The following is a 16904-nucleotide window of genomic DNA, read 5'->3' as shown; positions in this document are numbered from 1 at the left end:
TTTTCATACATTTCAGCTATAGCTATTATTATTATTTATCATATGAAACACGTTCTCTTTTTCTATATGAAATGCGTTGTCTGTCTGTCTCTCTCCTCCTCCCTCCCTCCCTCCCTCTCTTGTGACCGATCCCTAGCGAAATAGGCTCAGCTGCTCATGAGGTTGACATAGCTTTGGTGCCTTGTTGGAGTCCTGGCCAACAAAAAATTTCAGTTGCTGCTTTTTGGTAATACTCGGTAGTACCTAAGAGTCTGACTGTTCTTGGATATCCGGAAATCCCAGTAAGTGCTAGCCTTCTGCTGGCAATTCTGGCGAGGAAACAGGCTTCTGCCTCGTGCTGCTCTGTTGGGAGCTGCGGCACGATAGGAACAGCCCAAGTTTGAGGAGAGTTAACTGATGGTTTGGGAGCACTTATGGGAAGCTAGGGACAGGAAAGATTGGAAGTCACCCAGGATTAAGCAGATGTGGCAGCAGATGGGCAGAAGTCATCCACCCTTCCTCCATTTTACACTAATGGTCACAAAGCCAATAATTATAGAACTTATTACCAGAGATTTCCAAATAGATATGCATTAGACAATATCACAGAAATTAAAAATAACTGAGAAAGTGAAGTTAAAGCACAAGTGTGCAAAATGCCAAATAAACAAATGGTGCATAGAATTCAAAGAAGGGTGTGCTGCAAACCTGCACTGTAATAGTGTATGCCTGTTCTGTCAGCAAGAACAGGAAATAGAAAAAATGAAAACCAAGAACTGAAGTAGGCCATACACGCAGAGGATTGGCGTGCTGATTTGATCTCGATTGTTCACGCCAATCCTTAACGTGTAAGGGGGAGTAAACAGGACAAACCTGGCGTGATTAGCCTGTCCTCTCATCCTGTCAGCATTACTGTACATGTCTCTCAAGGAAAATTAGGTCAGTACAACTTCTACCTTAACTAAATTGGATAATTTCAAGTAGATTCTTTAATTCTCTGGTATTCAAATTTTTTCTTGTTTATACTTGTCAAAGAAATTTATTCATGAATGAGATTATACAATTGTTCTATAGAATATTTTAAAAGGGAAATGGTTTCCACACCAAACAGGGCCTGCATTCAAAGGCAATATTTTCTTTTGTTTACACTGCTAAACTGAATGGAAATCTTTTCTTGCACTTAAAATCTACTATTTTTTCTATAAAAAATGGAAACACTGAAGATAGGTCATCATAGTGAATATTTAGAGATGACATGATATAAAAAGAAGTAAAAATTCAGAGACAAAATCTACTATTTTGTCTATAAAAAATGGAAACACTGAAGATAGGTCATCATAGTGAATATTTAGAGATGACATGATATAAAAAGAAGTAAAAATTCAGAGACAAAATCTACTATTTTGTCTATAAAAAATGGAAACACTGAAGATAGGTCATCATAGTGAATATTTAGAGATGACATGATATAAAAAGAAGTAAAAGTTCAGAGACAAAATCTACTATTTTGTCTATAAAAAATGGAAACACTGAAGATAGGTCATCATAGTGAATATTTAGAGATGACATGATATAAAAAGAAGTAAAAGTTCAGAGACAAAATCTACTATTTTGTCTATAAAAAATGGTAACACTGAAGATAGGTCATCATAGTGAATATTTAGAGATGACATGATATAAAAAGAAGTAAAAATTCAGAGACAAAATCTACTATTTTGTCTATAAAAAATGGAAACTTTGAAGATAAGTCATCTTAGTGAACATTTAGAGACAGCTTGATACAAAAAGATGTAAGAAACTTATCCTTATTACATACAATATTTGGATATCTTGCCAAAATAAGTTTCTGTATATTTTTTGCCTCTCTAGGCAAGGAATTAATTTGGAAGACTTATATGTTAGCACATCCAGCAGTCGAGAAAAATATACAAGGTAAAATTCCAATTTAGCTGGGCGCACTACCAATCAAAACATGAACCTTTAGCATCCTGAAGTTATATCGAAATAATCTTGATTAAATATTCATGCCATAATAATGGTATAAGAAAGGTTGGGCACGATCACCTATTACCGCACCAATAACCAAGATAACACAAGAAAAAGGAATTAGAACCTCTATTCAAAATTTAGAATTTAGCCAAGTGTTCCCTGTCTATTTTGGTTTACCCTGAACCAGACATAAATACAGATCTGTAATCGAATAAGGTAAAGGTGATACTAAACTTTAACTTTAGTTTACTTATCAAAGCATTCATCTAACAGCTGACTAACTTCAAAGAAGATGGAATGTGAGTAAACAACTTTTTTCCATACACGTGAACACGACAGTGTGCCCATTGGCTGGGTCCGGTATGTACCTTAACATTTCATGGTCAGAAAAATTTTAATCTCGTGATTTTTTAGTTCAAAATGAACCATAGAAATTTCATTCATATTGGAGGGCAAAATAAGGATATCTTATTAGACGTCAACAATGAGATGATCTAAAAAGCAGGAGTAAATAGTCATGTCATCAACTAGTTGGTTTCCTCAACCACCAGATGGTGTGGTGTTTCCCTGTGCGGAAGGCATTTTATAAGGGGAGAGAATGGAAAATTTTATTTTGAGGTAGACGTTGACACAGCTTCAAGTAAAAGCAATAAGAGTAATTAGAGTACCTGTAATTAATTTTGTTCTAATAATTTGGGTGTTTATACTATGTATGGCATAAGCTCTATTTACCTTTATCAAAATTTTGACTTGCATCATAAATGATTGACTTATGCTTAGCAAATTTTTTTTATTGAATTACAGGTCCTGAAGTTATGGATAAGCTGTTATTACACTGTTTTCTAAAAGCGTGGAAGACATCAGCGAAAAAAGTAGAAATTCCAATTTTAACTAGCAATTTCTACCGTCTTCATATGGTACCTGCATGTCCGGATGGGACATCTTTAGACATTAAGAAGTCATCTTATAAGAAATTATCAAAGGTGAGTGTTATTCCAAATTATTTTTTACTGTTTGGTCTATTTATGGAGTATGGTTCTACCTCCAACATATCCTGTTGTTATTAAGTCGTGAATAAGTATTTATTTATAATTGATATATTGAATTATTAACTTTAATACTTGTATTTTCAAACATTTTCATTATCATCTTTAATTTATATGATTATGTAATGACTTGATCTCCTTCTGTACTGTATTAGATGCTAATGCGTAAATACTATAAAATGCAGTGGAATAACTTTTTTAGATTTAAGTGAATTCCAGAAATGGAAATGACCTCCCAGGCCCCAACATAGGTTTCATGGCCAAAATTCAGAAATCCAATCCAGTCCTCTGGTTTGGATAGTGTACAATGATGTTTTAGGCACAGGGCAAAAGTTTCAGCGTGATTCACCCCGTGTTCTTCTGCCCATCCTCAGATTTGTTCTGCTACTTGTCACAGGTCTTCTGAATGGATGGTACCCTAGTTCTTGAGGTAGCATCCAAAAACTACTGTATCAGATATTTCCAACAGTCACCACATAGCTTCTGTTAATTCTGACAGCTTTTTCTGCCAAAATCGCAATATTTAGACCCTGTAAGGAGGTTCCATTATACAGCTTGGAACTCTTTAACTTGATGGACAAGAGGCTCTGATTTGTCCCTAAGTCACCTGCTTGCTGTTCTGATGCATGTGGCTCCCAGGCTCATTTGGAGGTGTCTGTGAATACCAGGATCTCTAGCTTTCCCTGGATTAGAGGGATTCCTAGCTGTCAGACTGCACTTGCTCTAACTTTGGAATCTGAAATTTATCTGACTTTGCAGCTAGTCTCCATCTTCTTGGCAACTTGATTTGAAGGCAGTAAGTCATGCACCACCTGAAGGAGATCACCTTCTCCTTGGAGAAACTAGATGCCATAGTGTCATCTTCCAATTTGTTGTGGAGGGAGTTTATTTCCTAGATAATGTGCATAGGACGGATTAGAGTCTCGATCTTGTCCATCAAGAATTTCATTGTCCCTAAGCATTGTTTCAGTATCCAGCTCAAGGTAAATGCTCAGGGAAATGAAGTTAGGTCTTACTTTCTCTCATTGATCTGTAGGTCCAGTCATTAACAGTAATGAAAAACTTGAACTTCCTCATTCCTGTTTTCCTGAGGCTAAACTAACTAGTTTAGCTTTTCGATCTCATGAGATTAAAGCTCTGTTGATGGACCTTGATGCTTATGGAGGTGTAGACCCAAATGGTATTTTTCCTTTGTTTTTTATAAAGACAGCAGATTTCTTGGCTCCAAAGTTATCTGTTATTTTGTGCAAATTAGCAAGAAGAGGAGCTTTTAGCACTTGTTGGAGAATTGGTAATGTTACTCCTCTATGTAAATGTGTTTGTAGTAGCTCAAGTCCCACTGATTACCGCCCAATTTCCAAAAATTCCCATATTACCTAAAATTTTTGAACGTCTTCTGGCAAAACGTCTTAATAGATTTGCTGAAGGTAATCATCTATTGCCTAGTTTGCAATTTGGTTTTCGTAAAGGCCTTGGAGCATGAGATGCCCTTCTTATAATATCCAATGCTGTACAGAAATCCCTTGATTGTGGTCAGGAAGTTCGTATGATTGGCCTTGATTTTTTGCTGCCTTTGACCGTGTTAATAATGAGGCCCTTGTTTTCAAAATGAAACAGTTGGGAGTGGGTGGGTCGTTTCTTAACATTATTATTAATTTTTTAAGTAATAGATCTCAAAGAGTTGTTGTTGATGGGCACCATAGTGATTATAGGAATGTGATATCCGGTGTTCCACAGGGTAGTGTTCTTGGCCCATTACTTTTCATACTATATACACATGTGGTTTGGCCTAGAAAACAAGCTTGTTGCATATGCAGATGATGCTACTCTCTTTGCATCAATTCCATCCCCTGAATGTAGATCTGTGGTTGGTGAATCTCTTAATAGAGATTTAGCTAAAATTAGTGCATGGTGCAAATTATGGAGTATGAAGTTGAATCCTAACAAAACTCAAAGTATGATTGTAAGTAGGTCAAGGACGGTGGCTCCTCAACATCCGGATCTCAGTATTGATAATGTTTCTTTAAATTTGTATGAGTCTTTTAAAATTTTAGGTGTGATTCTCGACAGCAAATTTACTTTTGAGAAACACATTAGGTCTGTGTCTTCTTCAATTGCACAAAAAATTGTCTTATTGAGAAAGTCTTTTAAGATTTTTGGAGATCAATCTATTCTGAAGAAGTGTTTTAATTCTTTCATTCTACCTTGTTTTGAGTATTGTTCTCCTGTCTGGTGTTCAGCTGCTGATTCTCATCTTAATTTGTTGGACAGAAACTTACGGTCTATTAAATTTCTTATTCCTGATCTAGATATTAATCTTTGGCACCGTCGTTCAATTAGTTCATTATGCATGTTGCATAAGATTTTTCATAACTCTGACCATCCTTTACATTCAGAGATCCCTGGACAATTCTATCCTGTTCATAATACTAGGCAGGCAGTTAATTCTAATAGCCAGGCCTTCTCCACCATGAGGCTCAATACTACACAGTACTCTAGAAGTTTTATTCCAGCTGTTACCAAGTTGTGGAATGATCTTCCTAATTGGGTAGTTGAATTCTCTCTCTCTCTCTCTCTCTCTCTCTCTCTCTCTCTCTCTCTCTCTCTCTCTCTCGTAAATTGTTTTCCTGCTTTGCTACGTATGTATGATTTTATATAGATACGGTAAATAATATTTGTAATAACATATTTTATAAAAGCTTTTACTGTAATATCATTATTTATCACTTTCATCATGCGCGTTAAATGACTTCGTTTGTTTACTGAGCGTACTTTATGACGCCGTCGTTTCAAGCGGCGTCATAAAGAAAAACATTTCATTTGGAAGTCCTAAGAAAAATTAAGTAAAACATTGGTAATAACAAAATCAACATACTTGTACTGAATAATCAATATAATCAATGCAAAAACTAACCTATACACTGATGTGTAAATGCGTTTGTTTCTTCATTATGATCAGAGATAAACGTAAACAAAACATTGGTTGCCATTTTTTATCGTGCTTTTTGGCGTGTTTAGGAAACGCATGATATAAAGTCGCCTTTAATATTTGTGCCTGTTTTAGTTTAGGGTACTGTAGTACATGCATTAAGTGTTCTGTACATTAAAGGGTAGTTTTTTAACAGTACTACGTACAAGGGAAGGTTTTAAAAGTCTGAATATACATGTTAAATAAATAGGTAAATATGGTGTCACTACTTCGCGGATTTTCACCTATCGCGGTCGGGTCTGGAACCTATCTACCGCGATAAACGAGGGTTCACTGTATACAATATGTATATTAAATATATTATATTATATTATATATATATATATGTTACGAACTCCCTCTAGGAGGAAGCCATAACGGGTTCTTTTATCTTATTCTCAAATCCAGTGACAAAAACACAAATCAGTAGGAGCGAGGAAAACCAGAAAGACACAAAGGCAAAAATTTCACAATATTTATTACAACAATAAATGTACTAACACTGATGGCTCACAAAAAGTAATAAATTGAGGAAGTAAAAGATGCCATCAAATAACTCAGTGAATCGCCTATAACTAAAACTAAACCCTACTCATAGTGAAGAAACCAAATCTTCAATCTTAAGGGACCCAAAAACCATTTACCCACCACGCTAACCTATTACTAAATAGAAAGGAAAGAAGTGGAAGGACATACAAAAAGAAACTATAATCCTACCTAAGATACAATAATTTAAACCTTAATATTGAAGTACACAATCTTATGACACTGTCTCATATTAAACCTTCAACAGCTTTGACAATAATTAGATACACAAATAGATTGGTCCTATGACACAGACCGGTACTAATATAGATGAGTCCATTTGCTGCTCAAAAATGTTGTCACAGGACGTCACTCTCATCAGAAGAACTGCACATCACAACCGTTGGTGGATAGGCACACCTTTAGTCTACGGCTCGCCAAAATACAGAGTATGTTCCTCTTACCTGAGAGAAGACTCCCTACTTGCTCCAACAAGGCCACTCTTGTGCTGATACAGTAGATATATCCATCAAAGATGAAAAAAAGGCTCTCGAGCCCTGCTCTACACCAAACTGCCAATGTCCAGATTAAGCCAGTAGGTCACTTGAACCACAGTCGCATGTCGTACTCCCACAAGTAGCTTCACAGGTATAACTGCCTTCCACATTAAGAAGCAGCTCAATGACAGCAGATTGTATATATAATCCACAATAGCAGACAGATCAGCAGCTCCAGAGTCTTCGACGGCCTTGAACTAGACTGCCAAGAATACTTTAGGAGAGTCACAAGTCACCTCTCCTTACAACACTTCCAGTCACCACAAAGAAAAATAAACAGTTACAAATTTGCCAAGGAAGTAAAAATACTGAGGAAGGCCACTCTTAAAACTGCACTCAATAGATGGCACCACAAAAACTTAAGCTTTTTCAACCAAAGCAAATTAAACACTACATTTAACCAAAATATATGTACTAATCTTAGCTTTACAAAATTGTAAACAAAATAAAAATGAAAGCCATCAGTGCAAAAAGGCAAAACAACAAGATTTTACTTTAGAATTATGTTACTGCCTGACAATATATATATATATATATATATATATATATATATATATATATATATATATATATATATAAATATATATATATAAATATATATATATATATATATATATATATATATATATATATATATATATATATATATATATATATATATGAACATATATCACAAGCACACGTGATTTTAATTAATGTAAATATCACCCACGAATGGCATTTAATACCGAATTCTATCCTGGGAATATATATCCACTTGGAATTCATTTTATGGTAACAGCTTCTGGCCGGGTGGGGATTCGAACCACCACCTGTTCGGCTAGAGACTATGCCTGCAGTGACCATGCCGACTGAGCTATCAAGATAGTCTCTCTTGATAGCTCAGTCGGCATGGTCACTGCAGGCATAGTCTCTCTTGATAGCTCAGTCGGCATGGTCACTGCAGGCATAGTCTCTAGCCGAACAGGTGGTGGTTCGAATCCCCACCCGGCCAGAAGCTGTTACCATAAAATGAATTCCAAGTGGATATATATTCCCAGGATAGAATTCGGTATTAAATGCCATTCGTGGGTGATATTTACGAGACTATCTTGATAGCTCAGTCGGCATGGTCACTGCAGGCATAGTCTCTAGCCGAACAGGTGGTGGTTCGAATCCCCACCCGGCCAGAAGCTGTTACCATAAAATGAATTCCAAGTGGATATATATTCCCAGGATAGAATTCGGTATTAAATGCCATTCGTGGGTGATATTTACATATATATATATATATATATATATATATATATATATATATATATATATATATATATATATATATATATATATATACTGTATATATATATATATATATATATATATATATATATATATATATATATATTTTTGGGCTCAAGCCATGTCGTCCTGATGGAAGTTCCTTAAAGGCAGCTTCCTAGGGTATATTACAACTACAGCGATATTCCCAGAGAATTTACCTTCAGGTACCCAGAATTCTAACTCCTGGAGCGAGTATCCCTAAAAAAGACCTTAGGGATATCGTAAATATCAGTGGACGTATTCTTGACACGCCTCATAGCAATCTATACCCCGAATAGAGTTAACACTTCGTAGGGGTAAAATGGCAAGAAAACGAAAACGATAAGAAAGGGGGGGAGCCGTTCATAAGGCATCCCTCCTCACCGCTTCGAAAGCGTGCCCTGCGCCGCTCACGGCGCCATCTGTATTCCTTTTTGCGTAGCTCTACGACTCGGTGTATTTTCCCTGTTTACTACCTAATCTTGGAATTTTCTCGTTTATAATGCTTTCTCCAACTTCTTCTGCCTCGGATAAGTTGAGTATTATTTCTTTTATGTATAAATGTAGGCTCTTGGTTAAAATTAAAGTTATTAAAAGAGTTATCTTTGATACAAGAGCTGTTGCCTGCTGGAGGCATCATGGATGCTGTCGCTCGCTAGAATAGGATTTATTTGTTAGCAAGAGCGACGTTCCCAGCCCCCTTTGCGCTTAAATATTAGCTACTTAGCTTATTTAGGAATTCTGTTATGATGCGATAGTAATGTGCCTGGCGAAATTACCAAGGCTACCAACACTAGTCTTCGTAGGCTAGTTGTTGGCCTATGTACTTCCTGCATGATAATTAGTCTTCCAAATGTGAATTTATTGCTTTAAGCGTTAGGCAACGTTATACATATTAGTCCTTTTCGAGTACCTTCCAAGATAGTATTGATATGAGTTTCGGTGAATTAGGTAATCGATTCTCTTAGTGCCTAGGCTAGGTTGTCTTAGGTCATTATAATATTATCTGTTCCCCGTTTGCTCCCTTCTCTTAGGGGAAGGGGCAAACCCTTTCCCTCTGTTTAAGCCTTAGGCTTAACTCTAGTGGTTTATTTGAATTAATCTTCAAATATATCTATGCTGGGGTAGTACTGTACCTTCCCGTTCCAATAGTATTGGTTCAGAGGGTGACAGTACAACAGTGTTTAGTCTGAGCCCGGTTTGTCTGGCATGGGGCAGAGTCTCCCTTGCCGATTGACTCGGGCACTAAGGGTTCCCCCCTTAGTCCACCTTGTTGGGTTCCAGTAGTGATCCCTTTACTCGGTGACTCATCAGACTGTCCTTGCCGTTCCGGTCTCGGGATATGTTCCCTTTTCTGGAAAGGCAATTCCTTCCTTGCCGTGGTTCGTGGGAGGCAGCCAGTAGTGCCGGCCTCCCTCTCGGGTCTTTCTCTACTGAGATGAACTGTCTTAGTTTGGAATGACCCTTAACCAAGGTAAGGTTGGATAGGACCCTCTGTCCTTCCCTTCTCTTTTTCCGTTCATTGTGTCAGTCGTCTTCATCCTTGCCTAGCCTAGGTTGGGATGAGGAACTGACGTGGTCTCCTGTCGGCCGGCAAAGTGTGCCGACCGGCAGAGACCATTACTGTGAGTGCTGCCCGGTCCTTTCTTGGTCCCTCTATCGCTGCCGTCTGAAAATTCAGTAAGCAGCGGTTAGGAAGCTTGACGTAGTGTCTTCCCCTTCCTTTCGGCACTCTTTCGGGTGCCGGGCTCAGAGACTTATAGTCTCTTAACCCGGCACTCACTCTTTTGTCTTAGTATGTGTTGTCCTTGCCGGCTGCCGGCCTACAGGCCGGCTGTCGGTGGGGAGGGGTGTTCTCCAGTTCTCTTGCTGTCGGTCGGCGTTGGGTGTATACCTTTGCCGGCCGGTCTATTGCTCATCTGCCGGCCACTACAAGTGGGGCCGGCAGCCGAGTGCTGCCTGGTGTGTGGGGGCTAGCCGGCAGGGTTTGTTTACTGCTGCCGGCCGGCCCGCGACACTGCCCAGTCAGCCGGCCACTAAGTATGATGGCCGGCAACTCTGTGCAAACCGGGTGGCTACGGTCTGGCAACCACTGCCGGCCGGTTCAGGCATGGGTTCTGGAGTTCTCCCCAATAAAGGTGATCTGAGGTTGTGTACTTGAGATCTGCCTTTCCAAAACAAGGGGGGGGGGGGGTGCTGAGCGGCAGTAGCCGGCTGGCATACCACCCTCAGGTACTGTATCAGTCCTCTCTTGGTGGTATATTCAACCAAAGGAGTTCATGATGTAGTAGGTTACAACACTGTCTTTTCTATCTTACTTGTGTTACTGGTATAATCACCTGGTGTCGCCTTACAAGGATAAAAGATAATTCTTTTATTCCTGGCCGAATGGTATTATTTTACCTTAGGTGTGAGCTACACCTAATTTCCTTTGGAAATACGTTCTCTGGTTATTCTAGTAAAGACTAACTATGTGACTTGGCCGGTGGGCTTCCACAGGTGTTTGTGTGGGTTTCACAAGTAGGTGTCTTTCCCTTATTCTTTTGTTGAATACTCATTTGTTACATGTGAATTAAAAATTCACTTGATATTCATGGAAATTTTTCTTCTTTTACAGGAGGAGCATCCGAAGTGTGATAGTGTCTTCTGCAATGTCCGCAGTAAGAACTTTTGCGGACATACCTCGTGTAGGAGGCACGCAGCTTGTGCAGCCTCCAATGATGAACATCGTTACTGGGATCCGCAGGTATGTGCTGTATGTACTAACCTGCTATCAGAGGCTTTTGAATCCCCTAGGTCGGCGGAGTCAAGAGATGCAGCGAGGGAGAGGCTTCGTGTTTGGGTAAGGGGTTTTCAGAAAAACACCACTGGACCTTATCTTCCTAACGAGAAGATGAGGGCATACCTTTTCCCCAAGGCTTCCCCTGATGCTGTTGTTCCCCAGCCTCGGCCGGAGATCCCTCTGATCCAGATCCCAGTGGAGGAGGATGTCGCTGACGCCTTGCAGGACATCCAGTTGGACGACAAGATGTCCGACTTGTCTGATCGTGCGGAGCAGGATCTCCTCGCAGAGGGCGAGGAGCAAGATCGAGATCCTATTGCTGTGGAGGAAGAGGTTCCCGTTTCATCAGACGTGCCGGTTCAGGTCCCTGAACCTATCCCCTCTACCTCGTCCGCTCTTCCAGCAGAGCTTGGACAGGCTCTCTCTTCCATCGTTGGTATGATCCAACAGATGCAGAAGGAGAATAATCAGAAGGCCGCTACTTTGGAGCTCCAGATGCAGAAGATCACAGCATCACGTGGACCTCCAAAGAAGCTCAACGTTAAGGACCTTCCTCTGTGCTCGGATGCCAACCCGTGGAGATATGCCGAGCACATGCCGATGACGATTGGGAAGATCGTCATGTCGGAGAAACTGGGTTCAGTTCCCCTTGAGGAGGTGGAATTCTGGCCCAGTAGAGGGGCCTACCCGGACTGCTATGTCCGTTTGAAGAAGGAGCCGGCTTCGAAGGAGGAGACGGAACCAAAGGAAGTGATTATCCTAGATCACTCCAAAGCTCAAGCCACCTTGACAGCTGCTTTAAAGGAGAGGGGGTTCTCAAACTCGAAGGTTGCCGCCTTGAGCAAGAAACACCCCTCCTTTGTATCCTCCCCAGCTAGGGCCTTCCCCTTTATGCAAAAGGGGTTTGCGGCCGTCATCAAGGCAGTTGAAGCTGGCAAGCCGTGCCCGTCCTTGGAGGAATGTAAACCTCTATCGCTGGCATTGCCAATGGATAACAAGGACTGGAAGGAGGTGCACCTTACTTTCTCGGTTGGGAAGTTAGACGCCGACATTGCAGGTCAGCAGTTCGGCGAAAACCTTCCCAAGTTGTCGGAATTCCTTCTTCGGAGGGAATTGGACACAAAGGAGCGCCTGGCAGCCTCGATGTCTCTCCAGACCAACATGGAGACGATGGCTAGCGACCCCAAGATGCCAGAGATGTTCATGGTTATGGCCAAAATCCATCTGGCCACAGTAACCAAGGACCTCTATTGCTTTGTGAAAGCAAGGAGAGCCTGTAGGGAGTTTGTGTTTGCCTCGGCCACAGTGAGGCACGAACCCAAGAGGCTCATTTCATCTAACATCTGGGGTAAGGATCTCTTTCCCAAGGACGTGGTCAAAGAGATCGTGGACAAGGCCGCCACTGAGAACCGCAATCTTCTCCTGAAGTGGGGCCTGTCCCTTAAGAGGAAGTCTTCTCCGGATGAGGGCCCTCAGCCGAAAGGAAAGGCGAAGAAGTCAAGGTTTTCCTCCCGTCCAGCCAAGTCCTTCAAACAGCAAAGACCACAGCAGCAACAGCCAGCTTTGCCTCCGGTTCCACAACTGGTAGCCCAGACCCCGACCACCTTCCAATGGGTTCCCCAAGCAATGTCATCAGCTTCCCCTGCATTCAATCCCGTGTTCGAGGGACAGTCGACCACGTTTCGTGCAAGACCCAGAGGAGCAGCTAGAGGGTCATCAAGACGCCCCTCTAGGGGACGAGGATTCAGAGGTGGTCGCGGCCAGGGAGGCAAGACTGCAGGACAGTCAAAGTGAAGTGTCGCCGGTAGGTGGGAGACTTCAGTATTTCCGGGATCGCTGGACCTTCGATCCCTGGGCCCACAGCCTTCTCAAAAATGGACTGGGTTGGAGTTGGTACAGTACTCCGCCCCTGTGCCCTCAATTTTTCCAACACTCCACCCCCGTTTTGGAGGAGTACATCCAAGATCTGTTGGAGAAAAAGGTGATCAGGAGGGTAAAGTCCATCAAGTTCCAAGGGAGGCTGTTTTGTGTTCCCAAGAAAGACTCGGGGAAACTCAGAGTCATTCTGGACTTGTCACCACTCAACAAGTTCATAGTGAACCACAAGTTCAAAATGCTAACGTTACAACACATAAGGGCCTTACTGCCCAAGAGGGCATATACCGTCTCCATCGACTTGTCAGACGCATATTGGCACGTTCCAATAAGTCGTCGTCTCTCCCCCTACCTAGGATTCAAGCTACAACAAAAACTTTACGCTTTCAGGGCGATGCCCTTCGGACTAAACATAGCCCCAAGGATCTTTACGAAGCTTGCGAGCGCAGCTCTCAAACAGTTACGCCTAAAAGGGTTCCAGGTAGTAGCCTACCTGGACGATTGGTTGGTGTGGGCAGCATCCAGAGCAGAATGCTTGCAAGCTTCCCTACAAGTGATTCAGTTCCTGGAATATCTAGGCTTCATGATCAACAGAAAGAAGTCTCGTCTTTCTCCAGCTCAGAGGTTCCAGTGGTTGGGAATTCACTGGGATCTAGTGTCACACCGTCTTTCCATCCCGATGTCAAAGAGGAAGGAAATAGCAGGGTCTGTCAGGAGACTTCTAGGTTCCGAGAGGATATCAAGACGCGAACAAGAGAGGGTTTTGGGCTCTCTTCAGTTTGCATCAGTAACAGACCCTGTGCTAAGAGCACAGCTAAAAGATGCAGCGGGAGTATGGAGAACCCTTGCATCGAAAGAGCGAAGGGACGTAAAGAGACCGGTCCCACTTCGGCTACGTTCTCTTCTCAGACCGTGGTCTCAAGCCAGTCGTCTAAAGAGGTCTCTACCTCTTCAGCCACCCCCCCCGTCAGTGACAATCCACACAGACGCCTCAAAGGTAGGGTGGGGGGGTCACTCCCATCGGAAAAAAGTGCAAGGAATCTGGTCCAAGCTATTTGGGACCTTTCACATAAACTTTCTAGAAGCTATGGCAGTACTTCTGACCCTGAAGAAAGTATCCCCACGTCACTCGATCCACGTAAGGTTGGTACTGGACAGCGAGGTGGTTGTGAAATGTCTGAATCGGCGGGGATCGAGATCCCCACCTCTCAACCAGGTGATGTTAGCCATATTCCGACTGGCGGAGAAGAAGAAGTGGCACCTGTCAGCAGTTCACCTTCAAGGAGTCCGGAATGTGACCGCGGACGCTCTATCCAGGATAACACCGATAGAGACAGAATGGTCCCTAGACGCAGGATCATTCTCTTTCATCTTGAGTCAAGTCCCAGAACTGCAGATAGACCTCTTCGCGACGAAGGACAACAAGAAGCTGCCGAAATATGTGTCCCCATATGTGGACCCCGCGGCAGAAGCAATAGATGCGATGTCCCTCGATTGGAACAGATGGTCCAGGATCTACCTGTTTCCCCCTCACAATCTGATGTTGAGGGTCCTCAACAAACTGAGATCCTTCAAGGGAGTAGCAGCAATAGTGGCCCACAAGTGGCCGAACAGTGTATGGTTCCCTCTGGCTCTGGAACTACGACTGAAGTTCCTACCGCTCCCGGACCCAGTTCTGTCCCAGCAAGTCCAGAAGTCGACTGTCTTCGCTTCATTACAGAAGACCCGAACCCTGCAGCTCATGATTTTCTCTCCCTAGCGGTGAAGAAACGGTTCGGAATCTCGAAAGATAGTATCGACTTCCTGGAAGAATACAAGTGTAAGTCTACTAGGAGGCAGTACGAATCTGCATGGAAGAAATGGGTAGCCTTTGTCAAAGATAAGAACCCGCACGAGATCTCTACGGAGTTCTGCCTATCCTTCTTCATTCACCTCCACGAACAGGGGCTGGCGGCGAACACAATTTCTACATGTAAGTCAGCTCTAACAAGACCCATTCTATATGCCTTCCAGGTAGACCTCGCTAACGAAATGTTTAATAAGATCCCTAAGGCCTGTGCTAGGCTTAGACCATCAGCTCCTCCAAAGCCTATTTCATGGTCATTAGACAAAGTCCTTCATTTTGCCTCATTACTAGATAATGAGGAATGTGCATTGAAGGACCTGACTCAAAAAGTGATCTTCCTTTTTGCCCTTGCTTCTGGGGCCAGAGTTAGTGAGATTGTGGCCCTCTCGAGAGAGGAGGGCCGAGTTCAGTTCCTGGATGGGGGAGAACTGAACCTGTTTCCGGACCCTACGTTTCTCGCTAAGAACGAGTTGCCCACCAACAGGTGGGGTCCCTGGAGAATCTGCCCTCTGAAAGAAGATGCATCTCTATGTCCCGTAGAATGCCTTAAGGTCTATCTTCGTAGAACTTCAGACTTCCATGGGGGCCAACTATTCAGAGGAGAAACTTCGGGCTCGAATTTATCTTTAAATCAACTTAGGGCGAAAATTACATATTTTATTCGCAGAGCGGATCCTGACAGTTCACCCGCAGGTCATGATCCGAGGAAAGTTGCTTCATCTTTAAACTTCTTTAATTTTATGGATTTTGAACACCTTCGTTCATACACTGGCTGGAAGTCTTCCAGGGTATTCTTTCGCCACTATGCTAAGCAAGTGGAGCAGCTAAAGAGGTCTGTGGTAGCAGTTGGTTGCGTCGTTAACCCTGCTGTTTAACTCTGCGAGGAACAGCGGAATCATTTGGGACTTGGATTCTTGGGTGAATAGTTAGTTATATATGCTGATATAACTGGTAGTGTAGGCTCTCAGAGCCCACAATGACTGTTCCAACGTGATGGTGATGGTAACATAAGTACAGACAGGGTGCCAAGCGTTTGCCAACGCTATTGTCAGCAAAGTAGTAACATGGACGTTAAGTTGGATACCGGGGTATGTGTAAGTGACACATATGTTTTCTTTCAGATAATCATTCATCCATGCACTACAGTACTTGTGAAAATTGTTGGTCATCCACCTAGCATATGTACATATTTATGGTGACCATACCTATTTATTGTTTCTCAATAAACTTGTTCTCGGGAACCTTGCATCTCCTTCACCTATATTTTTGATTTCATATTGTTTTTTGAGCATTTAGCCTATGTATATTAATCGGGGATATCTATAATAGCCTATTCCTTAATGCAAAGCCTGGATTATACTGGCTTATACTTTCCTTAGCAATAAGGACTCCACCCCTTTCTGAGGACGGTGGTAGTAGCAAGTTTAATCCTACGCAGATATAACCTTTTGTCTATTTTTACTTCGACCAGGGTGCTGGTCGGGACTTTTTCTTTTGGATACGGTAGTCCCGTAAGACTTCGCTTCATATAGAGTGAGACCACTATATGGTACTGGCTAGCGAGTGATTCATACATAGGTATATGTACTCTTCGTTCGTTTCTAGAGTCTAGTAGGACTCCTCCCTGTAGGGGGCAGGAAGCACTCTCATGGCTTATGATTAGTGAAAAGATGTATAACGGTAACATCTTAGGTCTGTCAGTCAAGTTGACTAAGAAACACTCTTGAGGAGTACGGCACGTATTGAGAATCCACAGATACAGTAATGCTCTGGTATACTTCCATCAGGACGACATGGCTTGAGCCCAAAAAACGGATTTTGAGCGAAGCGAAAAATCTATTTTTGGGTAAGATAGCCATGTCGTCCTGATGGACCCGCCCTGCTCCTTTTCAAAATAAATATGAGTGAAAAGGATAGTAGGACCCCTCCCTACATACAGTATCTGTAGCACCTCGTGTATCGCTACAAGGAATACAGATGGCGCCGTGAGCGGCGCAGGGCACGCTTTCGAAGCGGTGAGGAGGGATGCCTTATGAAC

The 16904-nt window shown here is 42.2% G+C and overlaps 1 protein-coding gene across 5 annotated transcripts in view; it reads left to right on the top strand.

Annotated features, from left to right (window-relative positions):
* LOC137628806 (eukaryotic translation initiation factor 2D-like) overlaps positions 1-16904 on the top strand; it is a 301426-nt gene that overhangs the window by 182839 nt on the left and 101683 nt on the right. For all 5 annotated transcript variants that reach the window (XM_068360030.1, XM_068360031.1, XM_068360032.1 and 2 more), the window contains exon 7: positions 2773-2951. In XM_068360030.1, the coding sequence (XP_068216131.1) occupies positions 2773-2951 (179 nt within the window). The remainder of the gene's footprint in view (positions 1-2772; positions 2952-16904) is intronic.

The sequence above is a fragment of the Palaemon carinicauda genome, chromosome 36, assembly GCF_036898095.1.
Source record: "Palaemon carinicauda isolate YSFRI2023 chromosome 36, ASM3689809v2, whole genome shotgun sequence".
Lineage (NCBI taxonomy): Eukaryota > Metazoa > Arthropoda > Malacostraca > Decapoda > Palaemonidae > Palaemon > Palaemon carinicauda.
This window is presented reverse-complemented; position numbering and strand designations above follow the sequence as displayed.